This window comes from Ursus americanus, chromosome 6 (genome assembly GCF_024610735.1).
Source record: "Ursus americanus isolate L20-20 chromosome 6, mUrsAme1.1.p, whole genome shotgun sequence".
In the NCBI taxonomy this organism is placed as follows: domain Eukaryota; kingdom Metazoa; phylum Chordata; class Mammalia; order Carnivora; family Ursidae; genus Ursus; species Ursus americanus.
Window position 1 is genome coordinate 32,341,773 of NC_142132.1, and position 16,902 is coordinate 32,358,674.

The 16,902-nt window shown below is 44.2% G+C and overlaps 1 protein-coding gene across 7 annotated transcripts in view; it reads right to left on the reverse strand.

The window, feature by feature from the left end:
• PLCE1 (phospholipase C epsilon 1) overlaps window positions 1-16,902 on the reverse strand; it is a 303,155-nt gene that overhangs the window by 75,130 nt on the left and 211,123 nt on the right. For all 7 annotated transcript variants that reach the window (XM_087862892.1, XM_087862890.1, XM_045810048.2 and 4 more), the window contains exons 5-7: window positions 11,172-11,317; window positions 6,572-6,830; window positions 4,516-4,721 (exon numbers count right to left, since the gene is read on the reverse strand). In XM_087862892.1, coding sequence (XP_087719018.1) covers window positions 4,516-4,721; window positions 6,572-6,830; window positions 11,172-11,317 — 611 coding nt within the window. The remainder of the gene's footprint in view (window positions 1-4,515; window positions 4,722-6,571; window positions 6,831-11,171; window positions 11,318-16,902) is intronic.

Here is a 16,902-nt window from a genome sequence, read left to right on the forward strand (position 1 = left end):
TTATTAATTGAGGTACATACTCTAGAGAGTTCCTTTGGTTTTTTTGTTTTGTTTTGTTTTGTTTTTTGTTTGTTTGGTTTTTTTTTTGGTTGTTTGTTTTTTTTACCTATGTCCTTTTTCTTTTCCAGGATTCCATCCAGGATACCATATTACATTTAGTTGTCACGTTTCTATAATGCTCTTCTTAGGTATGACAATTTCTCACACTTCCCTTGTTTTTACTGATCTTGACTGCTCTCAGGAGCACTGGTTAGGTATGTTATAGAATGCCCCTCAATTAGAACTTGCCTGATATTTTTCTCATAATTAGACTGGGGCTATAGGTTCTGGGGAGGAAGTCCACAGAGGTAGTGTCATTCTCATAACATCATAGCCATGGAACATACTATTAACATGACTTATCTCTGTTAATGCTGACTTGGCTGAGGTAGTGTTGGTTTTGCCCCATTGTAAAGTTACTCTTTTTTTGAAAACTCCTTTCCATACTGTCCTCTTTGGAAGGAAGTCCCCATGTACATTTAAGGTGTAGGGAGTTATTTTCTATCTCCTAGAGGGTGGAGTATCTAATATAAGTTATTTGGAATTCTTTCGCATAGGAGATTTGTCTCTTCTCCTCCGTTTGTTTGTTTATTTATCACTTACGCATATGGACTCATGGATATTTATTTAATACTTTGGTTTACAATCTTTTTTTTTTTTAGTATTTTTTTTAAAGATTTTATTTATTTATGTGACAGAGAGACAGCCAGCGAGAGAGGGAACACAGCAGGGGGAGTGGGAGAGGAAGAAGCAGGCTCCCAGCAGAGGAGCCTGATGTGGGACTTGATCCCGGAACGCCAGGATCATGCCCTGAGCCGAAGGCAGACGCTTTAACGACTGCGCTACCCAGGCGCCCCTGGTTTACAATCTAACACAACTTTATGTTGTAGCTCAAATTGTTCCAGCTTTGGCCATTGGAAGCTCTTTCAGTTGGCTTGTGTTCCTTTGACATTCCGTGTAATTAACTGATCGATTGATTTTTAAGTAGGCTCCATGCCTAGTATGGAGCCCAACATGGGGCTCGAACTCATGACCCCGAGATCAGGACCTGACCTGAGATCAAGAGTCAGGTACTTAACCAAATGAGCCCAGGCACCCCTAATGCACTTTCCTCAATGTTACATATCACAATAAAAAGTAAAGAAACTAAAAGAAAATCCTTTGTGTCTAGCCTAGCTCCGTTCCTCTGAAATTGCAATCAGGAACAATGGAAAACCAATACTTATTTATGTCCTCTTCTATAATACTTAAGTCTATGCTTCATACATTTAGCATGGTAGTTAGGAACATGCCCTATATAGTCACCCTGGGTTTCATGTTTAGCTCTGCTACCTGTTTTCTGTGTGACTTAGTCAATCACTCAACCTCTCTGAGCCTCACTTTACTAATCTTTAATAGAAAAAAGACAATGCTCACTTCACAGAACAGGTGAAGCTCAGCTAAGATAATACTTGCAAAGCACTCAGCACAGTGTCTGGCTCAGTGAAGTACACCACTCTAATTAAATAAAGGAAGACCAAGATTTCACCCCTCCTGCTTTCCTTACCCCCTTCCTTTTCCTACGCTAAATTGGCCCAACAATTCCTCTAAAGGAGCTTTCTTTAGGGTCACATCCAAGCCCTTTTACCTTTTTGTTTCCTTTCTCTGGGACCATTTCTACATTCTCCATGTCACACTTCTTATTTTTATTGTTTTTTTTTTTTTAAAGCAAAAAGAATTCAATTGGTGTCTGTACCCATGAAATACAACCTATGTGAATTTGGACACAGAACTCCTGATTTTAACTTAGCAAAAGAAATGGTGTTTCCCATATTCCATTTAATTTGAGTTCTGAGCTAAATCAAATATTTTTCAGTGAAAAACTACAAGCATTATAAAAGATGGCATCTGGGGAGAAAAATCATGAGTCTTTCTGGAGCCTGTTTCTGCTGCTCAGAGCTGATGTAAGCTGGGGGGGACAGACACCACCTTTCTGAGCATCAGTTTCTATTTTTGAACACAAGAAGAACAAGTGCTACGGGTTAACAATTCCATTAAAAAGCATTCTTCTCCAGGGGCGCCTGGGTGGCTCAGTCGGTTGGGCATCTGACTCTTGGCTTTGGCTCAGGTTGTGACCTCAGGGTCATGATTTCAAGCCCCGAGTTGGGCTCCAAGCTCAGCGGGGAGTCTGCTTGAGGATTTTCTCTCTCTCCCTCTCCTTTTGCCTCTCCCCTCTTCACATATACACACACTCTCTCTCTAAATAAAGAAATCTAAAAAAAAAAAAAAAAAAAAGAAAAAGAAAAAAGCATTCTTCCCAGGACTAATGCCCAAGATAAAAATGACCATTGCTGGTAATGAAGTAAGTTCATTTCAAGAAGGAAACTAATAGCTTTGTCTCTTAGATCATATGGTGAATGTTATGCACTCCTGTGCCTGATTCTTCCTGGAGACAGGTCTCTGTGGGTTTACAAGAGGGAGTAAGGTGGCACTTAAAGGGTTATTTAGGAACCAAATAACATAACGAAAGATCAAAATGTGGTTTACCAGGAAAGAAATTACCTTGTCAAACTTAGGTCATATGACTCAAGAAGAGGACCAAGGAGTGAAAGAGAAGGAAAGTTTGTATCCCACGCCCCTGAAGAAATTCTGCAGTGTTGGTCAGTTAGAAACCATAAATTGACAGATAAATATTTTTCTAATGTTCCCTGATGAAAATCTTATACGGGGGGGCAAGTGGGCTATTAATCAATCTGGTTATGTATTTTTTTTAAGATTTTTTATTTATTTATTTGACAGAGATAGAGACAGCCAGCGAGAGAGGGAACACAAGCAGGGGGAGTGGGAGAGGAAGAAGCAGGCTCATAGCAGAGGAGCCTGATGTGGGGCTCGATCCCATAACGCCGGGATCACGCCCTGAGCTGAAGGCAGACGCTTAACCGCTGTGCCACCCAGGCGCCCCTGGTTATGTATTTTCTTAATAACTGTCCATTACTTCCTACAGAGTTCATATGATTAAGGACCATGATTCATCATGATTCAGAGCCAGCCTGCCTAAGGTTAAATCCTGGCTCTGGGAGGTACAAGATCCGCAGTGAAACGGAACTGTTACGAGGATTATGCAGTTGAATTTCTGTGGAATTGGAGCACTGGATCCGTAGAATCTGTTGTGAATAAAGATTCCAGTCAGACGTAGACATAGATTAAGGGCAGGAATGGCTATGAGGTGCTTTCTGTGCAGACATGTGTTTACTTGTTGATGGTCCTCTCTGTGTATATAGATTGCTACTAAGGTCATCCAACAATTACTGTGAAAACTTTCAAATAATCTTTGATTTGAGGTAATCCAAAAAAAAAAACCACAACCCAAAAAACAACTGGTAGAAGCTACTTGTGAGACATTTCAGCTTAAGGGGCAAGACACTGTGGTAGGATGATTCTTTGAGCATCTGGGTCCTTTGAAGAAATCTGGACTATAGGTTTATCTCCCTCCTTAACAGCATTAGGGACTCGGACACAAGGCATTCATTTCTTTGTTCACAACAGCTTCTAAGAATCCAGTGCTCCAATTTCACAGAACTTCTTTTTGAAAAACACTGTTGCCCTTCCCAGTGTAGGCTCACACACACAGAGACAACCCGGAAAGGCTTTGCAAAACAAACCACAATGTCTCGTAAATGCACACAAGTGTGTATAAAGACTCCAAGCCAACTGCAAGGTATGACTCGTGAGTACTGACTACAGATAAAATCTTCCATGGCAAAGATGTCCAAGCCAGTAGGCCTAATGGTTTTGGATGGCTCTAGAGGATTCCTCTAGCTGGACCAGGCTCTGCCATTTGAGTGTGGGCAATACGCGCCCTGAGACTGCTGATTTCTGAACTTTCTCATTTGGTTGTGGGAACGCATGTCGAGATGGGCAGCAGTGCCTGTGGATACAAGAGCGGTTGGAGAGGCTGAACGATTACAAAGCTACAGATGCCAACCTGCAGAGCTGTGCCTCTGCAAGTGAGATCTGTGAACCACCTGATGTACGGTCGCCCAGAAGTTTGGGGGAGCTACTAAAAATACTGACTTCAGGGTGTCACTCTAGCCCTAATAAATCAGTATGTTTGATTTAAAAATATGTTAATACTTGTCCTTGTGCCTCACCCAGTGATTAATAAAAACTGTTTTTAGAGAAGCTATGAAATCAATAATATCATGGTTCTAATCCTAAAATTCAATTGTTGAATTTTTAGAAGTGACAGGATAGCTCTAGTTTTTGTTTTTTTTTAAAGAGATAACAGGTGGCAAGAAGTCAAATTATGAGCAATAATTCTAGAACAAAGCAGCCAATTTAGAAAGGTAAATTCTAATTCAGAATTGGTAAAGTTGGAATATAAAGCATGGCTTCCTGATAAAGATGGTGGGTATTTGTTAGGGGTCCACCCAAAATCAAACTGAAGTAGGAAAAAGAAAAAATGAGCACCTCTCTTTTTTAAAGTGTAAAACTTACTGCCACCGCGCTTTATCCCTTAAGGAATTTTTCCTAGAGCTGTTGCCCTCACTGGGGCTGTCCTCGTCCTCGGCCTCCAGACTTCGGCTGCAGCTCCTGATGATCTGAAAGATGCTGTTGACGGTGGACTCCTTCTCTGAATTCTTCAGGCCATTATGTCCCACTCGTTGTAAGAAATTATCTTGTCCACTGTAGTCGGCTACAAACTACAGAAAAACATACCAAGGATTTGTTATTGCAACTTCATGTACTATGCCTAAATAATCTACTTGGGTAGGGAAATAAAATCTCAGTAGTCATAAATAATGGCATTTGCGCCTATTTTATTGAAAGAAAAAGAAAGAGCCTCCAGGAAAAACATTTTTTCGTTTCACCACATCAACTATTAGAATTCGCTCTCGTTTCCACAGACAACTTTAGTCCCTCTAGGAATCAACACTCCATTTCAAATTTACAACACAAAAAGCAGTATTATTTCAAGGTTCCCTAGGGAGAAGATTAGCCACTTTACAGAAAAAGGGTAGGGTTGTTTTATCTTGGTAGCAAAATTGAGAAAAACCATGACAAAGGTCTATTATTCTACGGAACCAGATAAAATTCCCGGGGCCCAAGGAAAACACTGTGAAAGGATGACGTTTTGCTTTATTTCCCATATATCGCAGCACGGAGGCTTCCTGATGGTTTTAAAGCTCTCATGGTCTGTATTTAGGATCAGGAAGTTTCTCCCATTAGAGGTAAGGGCTCCAGCTGCACTACTGGATGTGGCGTTCCCGGCTTCTAAGCCATGAGGGAGCTGAGGTGGGTGCAGCTTGGGGGGCTTGCTATAAGCTTTCTCCTCTATTTCATGCACTTTTATCTTCCCACATAAGCCAGAGCGATGCAAGCTGGTAGTGGTGCCTGTTCCTGCCAGGGGCTCTTAAGTCTCCCTGATACCAGGTGATGCTCTGGTTCCCAGGTGACACAGAAGAGGCTGGTTTTAGGCGTTGTCTCATGGCCACCGAGAAGGGGTGTATGTGAGTGTGAGTGTGTGTGTGTATGAGGTCAGTAGTGGTGCTGCTGCCAAGTGAGAATGACACTAGATCTGGGTTTGGAATTGCCAGGTATGGGAAGGGGAGGTGGGTGATGGGATGGGGTCGGGTCATTGGGTGACGGCATTAAGGAGGGCACTTCATGTAATGAGCCCTGGGTGTTATATGCAACTGATGAATCACTAAACTCTACCTCTGAAACTAAAAAAAAAAAAAAAAAAAAAAAAAAAAATTATGGTAAAGTTTCCCCCAATTCAGTCCCTTCTTTCATTTCTGAACACCTTTTTCCAGTTTCTCAAAGCCCTTCTTTCCAATGCCCGACGCTCTGAGTCAGGTTCGCACAGTCCTCTCCGCTCTCAGAGTCAGGAGTAAGATGCCACAGGGCCTGGGAGAACTGAGGCAGCTGTGATCAGAGCCTGGAGCTTATCTTTTGATGAGATGCCAGCTTCTTCAGCATCCTCCCACAAAGGGGGAAAGCAAGGCAGCACTGACCTCCCGCCGTGCTTTACCCCTATAATTCCAAAAAGTTCATACTCTCGCTTGACTTTTTTTTTTTTTTAAAGATTTTATTTATTTGTCAGAGAGAGAGAGAGAGCGCACAAGCAGGGGGAGCGGCAGGCAGAGGGAGAAGCAGGCTCCCTGCTGAGCAGGGAGCCCCATGAGGGGCTCGATCCCAGGACCCTAGGATCATGACCTGAGCCGAAGGCAGATGCTTAACCGACTGAGCGTTAACCATCTGCCAGGCATCCCTCACTTGACTTCTTTCCAGACATTCCCACCCAATAAGAGAAGAAAACCCCATCATTCCTTTAAAAAAATCGGACAACAACACCCACTTCCACTTGTACTTACACCCTGCCCCATTAAAGCTAAGTTAACAAGATTAAGTCCCAAACAGTGCTAGCTGGCTTTCTTCTCTCTGGAACTTCCCAGGACCTGTTACCCAACACAACGGCAACAACGGATAACCTAGGCTCAGCAGGGTCTCTCTTCTGGCCACAGTGACTTCGGATTTTGAAAGGCCTCACCTCTAGAGTTTCTTCTTGAGAATTGTACCTCGGGCAAAGCTTCATGAGGCCAGAGGCTCCGTCCAGTACTTCACAGAGCTCCTTCAGAAACACCCCACAGAACGGGACCACCTTACAGCCGGGTATGTGCAGGGCCCGCGTGATCACCTTCCTGTACTCGCAGGAAGATTCGTGCTGAGCCATGGCGTCCTTCAGGCTCCTCATGGTCTCCAGGTCAGACTGGTCCATAAACTGCCACATTTTCAAAACTTTTCTTGACCTATTGCAAGTAAATGATGTCTTTTTAGATCAAAGGAGAAATAATATTGTTCACAGTATACAGCCTAAATTCCATACAAATCCATTCTTCTTGCCTCAGTTTTCCTTATGTTTTAATAATTTATTTAGGACTCATATCTCCACCTACTTCCCCAAATGATACATTACTTTTAGAAACTGAAACACAAAATTAAGTATGACAGATACAAATAACACACGTGGAAGGAGTTATTTTTGGAAAGTGGGCGCTGGACCTAGCTTTGAGCTTTTCTGGCAGCTGGAGCCAAGAGGGAAACCTAGTGGGTAATATGGTTTGTACAGATATTTATGGAGGATTGTCTGCAGAAAACATGGTCCATACACTCCTCTTGATCTTTTAAATGTTATCCTTGGATTAGGCCAGTACCTTAGTGAAATACATAAACCCTGTTTTGTCCTCTTTTGTGCAATTGCTTTTACTAAATCCAGCTTTGACATTAAGCCACTGGCCCATCCTGAGAGGCATTATCTTAAAATACTATTTGCATAACAGGATGTTAAATGGGACTTCTCCTATGATGAAACTGCTGCTGAGAACAACAAGTGACATTGTACCCCACCTCCTAAAGAGAGGCACCAGGTCGTCACGAGGGTACCCAAACTGCTCTGCCATCTGTGGTCTACAACCGTCCATCAGCCGGGCAGAGGAACTGGCTCTGAGCAGTCGGGTAGGGGCTATTTCTCTGGATAGAGCTGTCAGAGTGCTACATGTGGAAGGACGAGGATCACCCCCAGGGCAGAGGGCTTCAAGTGAATTCCATGGAGACGTGGCCCTATGTCCTGAGTTTATGGATCACATAGCCCGGTGTGTGACTCTTGCCTGGGAAAGTCTAAAGATGACAGGCTGACTAGAGCTGCCTGAAAGTTCCAGTGGGTCTGTCTTGCATGTGCAGAGTCTGGGAGGGTAGAGCACTGAGCACTGCCTGTGAGTCAGGAAGGGATACCGTGAGGTGCAGTTGCACCTGAGCTGTGTAGAAAGGCCTGCCTGCCAAAGGAGGGGATCTTCACAGAAAGAGTCTAGGAGGGCAGGACCTCCAGAGCTGGATCCTGGGGACTAAGGGGGCCCTGCCCCTTGCCGGCTAACTGTGCAGTGGGAGGTGCCTATAGGGCAGCAGGTGGGGGAACTGAGGAGGAGTAACTAGGAAGAAACCCTCAGAGCACACCGTATCCCTCTCTGTGGGAGCACCTAGGCCAGACTACAACTGTCCCAGACAAATGAGACCTTTGCTCCCTTCACCCCAGCTCCCTCCTTCTTTCTTCTCCCACCCACTTTTTCTATAGGGACCCTGAGTTGGAGGAAGAAAAGATAAACCCTGTCCTCCCATTCTACGGCAGGTTTCTGAGACTGAGCTGTAAAATATGAGGAAAGGGTGAAGCTTTAAATCAAATGAGAGGTTGAAATTTTGATTTCTATCAGACTGGATTAAAAAATCACTATGTCATATTTAAGACATTTAAAGGACATAGAGAAGTATAATATGACAAAGGCCCATGCACCAACCTCTCAGTTTAAAAAATAAAACATTAACAATGTGGTTGAGGCCCCGTTGGTTTCCTCCATGAGCACACACTCCTCCCTCCCGCACTGAAGGGGACCACAACTGTACTTCAGTGTTCTCGTGCCCTTACAATGCTTTATGCTTCCCCAACATATGTATATATCACTAAGCAGCTTGCAGAATGGTCTGTGCTTTTAAACTTTATAGAAATGGTATCACACTGTAGGTACTCAGGCAACCTGCTTTTCCTGCACAGCTGTATGTTTCTGAGATTTATTCATGCCCATAAGCATAGGAGAATGAGACAAGCTATTGACCACGTCAGTGACTGCGAAAGCTATAGGACCTCCCAAGGTATAACCCAGAGTTGGGGGAGGAAGAGCCTATCAGGTAGGTCTGAAAGATAGTGAGGTCAGAAAAATAAAACTGTTTCCTGATTTCACCCTACTGAGTCCAGCTACAACTGATTTCTTACAATGTGGGGAGAATCCTTTTGGGGGCATGAAACGGAAGTATAAATAAACAAAGTGAACACATGATTCTCATTATTGGATCATCCTTCTTTCCATAGGTTAATAGGGTCATCACGGTACATTTGGGGGCAAAAGACAAACTTCAGCAAGATCAGATCACATGATTTTTTTTTGGTTAGATTGAGAATTGGCACTATTTTAAAACTTTTATTTCTTTTTATGTTTATAAAGGTACTAGATGTTCACTGTAGAAAATTTGGAAAATACCAAAAATAAAGAAAAATTCGCCAACGGTGCTGCCATCCACAGACAACGTATTAGGTATATTTCCTTCCAGTATTTATTCTATTTGTAGATGCTGGTCTAAATATTTTATAAATGTTGTATAAATATTGCTGAGGTTGTTAAGTAAAGACAGCCCTGTTTCCAGATATTTTATGCATTATACACTGCTTTTTTTCCCAATGATATTAAACATATTTCATACACATCATTTTTGGTTGCTAAATAATATTCCATTTCTCCACCGATGTTCATTTGGTTTGTTTTAGATTGACACCATGATTGAGCAAATATTGTTCTACGTAAATCTTTTTACTTCTAATTGTTTCCTCCAGTGATCTACAGCTCCTGGTGTAGTATAGACCTCACCCACAATCAGCCAGTCCTTTGTCTTATGTGACCAGTATAATATGGTAGAAGTGAGAGTGTGTGATGTCTGAGGCTAGGTCCTAAAAGGCACTGCAGCTTTTGCCTTGCTTTCTTGTTGTTCACTTTGGAACAAGCCAGCTGCCATGCTGTGAGGACAGTGACGTCCAGAACAGAGGAAGCGAGGTCCCCAGCCAAGAGCCAACACCAACTTGCCAAACACAGAGGATGAGCATCATTAAAATAGAATTATTTTATAACACGATCATTCTTTTTCTTAAAAGAAAAAACACAGGTTCTTTTTAGAAAATTTATCACAAAGAGAATCCAATCATCCAAATCATCTCCTGTTCTCCCAGTATTCTTTCTATTTTTTCCTTCTTTTGAGCCACGCCTGATACATTTGTATGACCATTTTAAATGCCAGTGACATGAGCGTTTGAGTTTATTCTTAGTTAAGAAAGTTCAAAAGGACAAAAAAAATTTCCAACTCTGAGAATTTTCCTTTCCTCCCCCAACCCGGAATCCCTTTGCAGAGATCTGGAGAATCAAAGAAAAATCTCAATAATGTTAGGACGCGAGATCTATTTATAGTGAGAACCCTCATGGGGAAGGTGAGTCTCAGACACTAACAGCAGCAGGCTCACTTTCTGGAGCCTCACTATGCCAAACACACGTGCTAAACACTTTGTACTCTCGCACTTAATTCTGTGCGAGGAGGTAGGTGCTTTTTATTATCACCATCCCCATTTTACAGATAAAGAAACTAGGGCTCCCTGAGGTCGAGAAACTGGCTCAGATCACACAGCTATTGGGGGGGGGTCAGAATTTGATTCCCTGTATTTTGACCCGACCACTTATACCCTTCTGCCCCATACCACACTGCCTCCCACAAGAGTGAGGGGCAATTACATTACGCCAGGTAACTGAGGCTGACAGTGAAGAAGGCAGGAGACTTTATTGATGAAATAGTGATCTTATTATTAGCTTAGGGGAGAAGGCATACAAGCAGGATATGAGAGGTTAAGGGCAAGGGCTCCCCATAAGGCTACTTGCATTCACATCCCAGCCATGCCAGGTGGCCTTGGCCAAATGACTTAACGTCTCCTAACTTTAGTTTCTTTTTTGTATAATGTGGGAATAATAATAGTATCAACCAAGAAATTGTTTTGAGGATTAAAAGATTTAGTGCATAGGAAATGCAGTGTCCAATGCTTGATACATAGTAAGTGTTCAATAAAAATAACAGCTAACATTATTGAATGCTCGTCATCAGTGTTGGCCATTCCCAGTTTGTGGCTGCGAGCAGCCAAATGAGTGCTGAGGCAGCTCATCAGGCAGAGCTGGGAAGAGACCAATAACAGTGGGGTTTACAGGGCGCAGAGGGCAAGTGGGGGTCAGTGATGGGCTTGACGGAGTTGTGCAACCAGGTAATTTTACCCAGCATGGCCAACAGCATGGGATCAGAGCAGACATAGCTAATTAGGATCATGACTGGCCACAGGGGCTGAATTCTGCTGCTGTGTCTTTGAGGCACAAGGTTTGTGTGTATTAGCAAAGAATAATGGATTTCCCCCAAACAATCACTACCGATTGCCTAGTTTGGGTAAATGTGGTTTCCAGGGCAATTAATTCAGTGCCATTCAGCTGGTATCCAGATAACTGTGTTCCCCACTTGCATACCTGAGGCCAGCCAAGAACTCCATGACAGCATTGTAGTTGCCCATGTTCCAGCAGCATTTGGCCACGTGCACCAAATAGGAGAAGACTTCTCGCTTCTCCTCCATGGAGCCCGCCGTGAGGATCAACCACGTCACCCAGGAGCTCACCTAGAAAATGCAGAGAGGGGCATCCACTGAACCCAGGTCCTGCAAACTCGATGAATATTTTTTTCACAGGAAAAGTTCTTTTCTTTTTTAAAAATCAGTTTACTATTAGGAAAAGAGGGCTCCACCTGAGGGGTCTGGGGTGAAGCTCTAAGCTTCATCACTGTTTTGCTATGGGATTCTGGGCAAGTCACTTAACCTCTCCATATCGTTAAAATAAGGAGGCAGAAATGTAGTTCATAAACTTCCTCTTGATCTATAAAATTCCATGAAACTACAAGAAAATAAAGCCTAAGGATAATATTGATTTAAATACATTTAAATACAGTTGACTGATGGGCAGTAAGATTAAATGCAATCAACGCAGTCAGTCCATCAATTAAAGGGTATTTATCTGGTAGTAAAATGCAGAATATCAAATGAAAAAATGCAAAAATATATATACATATATATTTAAACTATCTTTTACAAATGCATTATCTATTATGCCCCTCAACTGACTTAAGTAATATTGGAAGAACAAATACTTACACAGCACTTACTGTGTGCCAGGAATTACTCTAAGTACTTTGCATATGTTAACTCACTTCTCATAACAATCCTAAGAGTCAAGGATTATTATTACCCTCATTTTACAGATGGAGAAAGTGAAGGACAGAGAGCCTAAGAGATTTCTACCCAGAGCAGGAAAGCCTGAATTTGAATTTAGGTGTGTGCCCCAGAGGAGGCACTGTTAACCACTCCCTAAATGCCTAATGTGTATGCATGAACTCTAGGATGAAGGTTATTCTAATGTGATTAGTTTTTTCTACTATACAGCCTAGAGTATAATATTTAATAATAACCCGCTACTAAGCCCCCCCTTGATGATATGCAGCCTCAAAATGCTCTGCTTAATCTCTAAGGTTATTTTGCTCCTAGCGACACTTGGTGCTTGGACACTGCTGGTCATTTAAGTCCCTTGCTCCATCCTGGCTAATGTCTGGGCTGATAAACTCAGTTGTTAACAAACCAAAGCCTTGGTCTTGACCCCACATGGCCCAGGAGCTGCACTGGTTCAGCAACAGTGCTGAAACCTGGGGCCAGCTCATTTCCCAGGCCTGAGGGAGAGTGAGGCCTGAACACAGAGTTCATGGTCCATGGCAACTGCAGAAAAAACAAGTTTAAGGTCTATGGTATACCGCACTTTCTGCCCTCCCCCCATTGATGAAATTATAGGAATGAATGACATTTAGTGCTGGCAGCAACCACAGAGGGCAGTCCAGACCCATTTTTCCAGATTAAGAATCTATGGCTCAGGAGAGAAGTGATTTTCTGAGGTCCCAATTCTTGTTGATGTCAAAACAGGGACTCCCCGTGGGGTGCTCTTTTATCTGATGAGGGGTGTCAGTTTCTTTTAAACTTGGCACGAATTAGGTTTTTTCTAAGCACTCGATTAAGAGCAGCGCCTCTGAACACAGAGTTGGAATAAAAGGAGAAGATGCCAAGAAGAGTCCTGAAATATGACGAAAGCAATGAAAAAAGCAGAACAGAAGAAACAGGTGCTGAATACCCCTTTACTTTCCTTACACAGAAACAACAGGGAGACAGTGGCAACAGGGACCTTCAGGGATAAGACAGGGTCACACTGTGGTATCACCTGGCAGTGCTGATGCAGGACGTGACCACCTGCCAACCTGAGCCCAGTCCCAGCCCAGGGGGCTCCCAGCATGCACCTCTGCTCTCTACTTGCAACATCAGGAGAACAGATCTGGCATCAGACTCCTAGGACCAGCCCTGGTCCAGATCATCCTGCAAGGAATTCAGAGCCTCTTGGGAAGAAGACAACCTAAGATAACCATTTGTTCTGATCTCCCAGGGCTGCTCTGAGCACCCTGGAACCTTCTGGGATTCCCAGAGCCAACCCCTCTCCTGCAGCTATGAGCAATCCCTTGCTCACTGTCTCCATGTCTTGTCCCCTCATCACCTGGTCACCCAGTTAAAAGTCACCTTTGTGAAACCTGGCTCTCTAGAGCAAGAAACTGTTTTGTCAATAAAGACTGAGTGTCATTGGTGCTGCTTTTGATAAGCCCTATCCTGCTGTGGGAAGCCATAAGCAAACACTTAGAATCGTAAGATTACTGACTCTCTGAGCTAGAAATTCAAACCCATCTCCTTACAAATAAAAATGAATCCCCAAAAGTTAAAATCGTTCTCTGGACATGCAATGCATTACTTCTTGAGAACTCTGGCTATAGTCTTTCTATGGCTTTAGCTCCTTTTTTAAAAATTGAAAGTGATGGCAAATCAGCGGCTCTGGAATGTCATGGCTCTTTCAGGCTATTCTGGCACAACGCAGTGACTTACTAGTCTAGTGGCCTGAAAGGGTTAATGCATCTTCCCTTGGAGAGGCCCGCTTCAGGAGCAGGCGCAGACCACCACGTGGTTTGTGCCTCAGTCCTGATCATGCATCCAGATTTATTTCCTATCAGTCAAATCATTTTCCATATACTTTCCCACAATGCTAGGAAAAAATAGCGATACGATATTTCACATGGAAACCTAATTTAAACCAGCCGTTCCATCTCTGCGTCTGAGTCCCCAGGGCCTGGTTGTTGGGATTATGTAAGCACTGTTATCATAAACACACACACACACACACACACACACACCCCATCTGCTTACAGACATCAGGGATAATTCTTATTGTGGCCTAATATATTCATAATTTCATGGGCATTAAGTGATGAGAGTTTCATCACTAATTATGAAAAATAAATGTCACACAAAAACCTCACGAGGATTTGGCAACGACTGAAAAATGTTGCCCCAAAGCATAAATGGTGGTCATATTTACTAACTGGAAAACAGGATGTGTTGCCAATCCAGAAAGAATTTCAAGACACTGAATTCACACAGGAAAACACAAAATCACATACATAGAAGGTACTACGACTCAAGCATAGGGAGCATGTTAAATGATTATTTTTGCCTTATTGGAATGGTTAGCACAGAATAAAGACAGAATCTGGCCCCCAGCCCAGTTCCGTGAGAGTTCCTCCAGAGGCTCTCTGCTCCCCCTGAGGACCCGACGCCGGGTCCATGCCTACAACTCCTCCACAACTGCTCCTCTCCTGATGCTCCTTTTCTTCCTCTCTCGCCTTTGTCAGTACTCTCAGGTCTAGCCAAACTGAACAGCTTGCTCTCCTCACATCAAACACCTTGTTGGCATCATGCAAGCTCAGTTTGGAAGGAATGTTCTAGCTCCATTCATAATTACCTTTTCCTGGCCCGTCATGTCCTGCCCATGTCCTTTGTAAAGCCAAATCCTTACCTTGGCCACCAGGCCCCTGTCGGTTCTCCAGCCTCACCTAGGCTCCTCCAAACCTCTGCTTTTAGGGAGATGACCAGGCCTTTTCTCATTTCAGGGGTCTTCTACGGGAAGGCTTCCCCCTGCACCTGAAGTTGATTTAGCTAACCCCTATTTATGCTTTAGGCAAAACTGCCCTCAGACTTTGCCACTAGGATCCCTGCCCTGGGCCCCATGCTTTAGAAGGCCCGTGTTGGAGTGGAGGGAACATGTCTGCCCAGTGGTTGTGCACCCACTTCCAGACCACTCATCCCTGTAGATCCAGGACCCCCAAATCCTCCGTCTGAACAGCTCAAGCCCACTTCTGGGCCTGTAAGAGCCTTTATTCCTCCTGTGGGTAGATGGCACTGGGTCTGAAGGCTGGTCGAGGGGCAGTGGGGGTGTGTTGTGTGGATGCAGTTTGTACTTGAGGTCTGAGGTGTCCACAGGTACACCAGCCAGCATGGAAAGAGAAGGTGAGCAGGTCACAGGCTGGGGCCTTCTTTGTACTTCCTCCTGGCTCCCCTAAAGTCAGAGGCAGCTGCCCTTAGGAATCCAATGAAAAACATCACTTTCTTGTTGGGTTCTGTGATGCCCCTGGTCTCCCTGACCCCAGACCCCCTGCACAATCAGCACTGTGTTCCTCAAGAGTGCTCACCAGCAGCAGTGCCTACGGTAGGTGCTCCCTGAGATCTGGTGAAGGAGACTGTGTGACCTCCTCTAGGAAGTCTGTACTGATGGCTCACCTAGCAACCCTCATCCAACTTCTTCCTGTTTCTCCCTGATTTAATGTGGGACCTTGAGACTGAGCTTACGTCTGCACTGGGATTCTCACTGCTGCAAGGACTTGCATCTGCTTTATTTTTATTGTATTTGTGGCCTGACTCTTTCACATGGGTCTGTTCTGCCTCCGCCACTAGACCTTACGTCCTCAAGGACAGAGACCATCTTTCCCACATCTTCAGTGTGGGGGTGCTCGGTGCCTCTGACCAACAGGCAGGCCACCCAGAGTCCCAGGAGGCCACTGGCAGAGAGGATTCTCAGCCTCCAATCGGTCAGGGATTATATTTGGGAAAAGGCCTGAACACTTCCTACTGCTGTTCCCAGGTCCAGAAAAAAGACACAAATGTCTTCATGCCAAAAAGTTTTTTTTTTTTAATATGCTGAGCGGTTTTCATAGAAAGATGATCCTTTATAGTGGGTATCTGGTCACCCTAACCGCAAGGGCTGGATTTGAATGGTAGGATCCACGGAAGACAATGAAAATCTGGACAAAGCTGCTCTGAAGTAGTTTATGTGCAGTGCCCAGTGACACCTGCCCTCCACAGAAGTTTCCTAAAACAACCCTTGAACTGTGGGCGTGCGGGCATGTACACACATTGTCACACACATGCCCCTGCCTAGGCAGTACTCTTCAAAATGTGCAACACTGGCCTCAGTGCCTCTACTGGTAGTGGTAGGGTGTTTGTTCAAATGTAGATTCCGAGGTCTTACCCAGACTCTCTGAGAGAGGGGCCCTAAATTCTTAGGCACACTTAGGTTGAGAACCGTCCCAGAGGATCAGCATCCCTCTCTGCACCCCGGTGCAGTCTTCAGTCGGAGCTGAAGCATCCTTCCTGGAGTACCAGTCCAATACTATGTATCTCTGTCTCTGCAACCTACCTGAGCTGGGGCTGTCCCTGTGACCCACGCCGAAGCAGGCAGGAGCAGCCGGAGGGAGCAGACAGCACCGTGGTGAACACGGCCCCAGGCCAAGTCGACCATGTTCACCGCCCTTCCACCGCTTCCTTGTGCTTGGTCCCGAGGCAAGTTGCCTACCTATCAGTCTCAACTTCCTCTTTAGTAAAATGGGAACGATAGCATTTACCTCGTAAAAGGATGATGAGGATGAGACTGGAGACTGTATGCAAAGATGGGAGCATGATGCTCGGTGTGTAGTTCCAGCCTCGGTAACTGTTTACTGCTGCGACTGCTCCTGCCGCGGGAGTGCTGTTACCTGAGTTGAGGAGAAGCTGAAGAAAGGAAGCTCTAGGTTCTTCTTCTAACCACAAGGAAGGAAGCAGCCCAAGGCTGGACCAGAAAGAATCTGTGATTGGCCTGAGAAGGGTGTGTGTCCTGAGTGCAAGTCTTTCCTAGAATAGAAGGGTAACACATATTTCCTCCACTCTGAAGGCTTCCCTGACTCCTCATGAGGAATGAAATATCCCTTTTTTCCTATTTAAACTGCCCAGTCCCATATGTAGACATATATGTGTACATA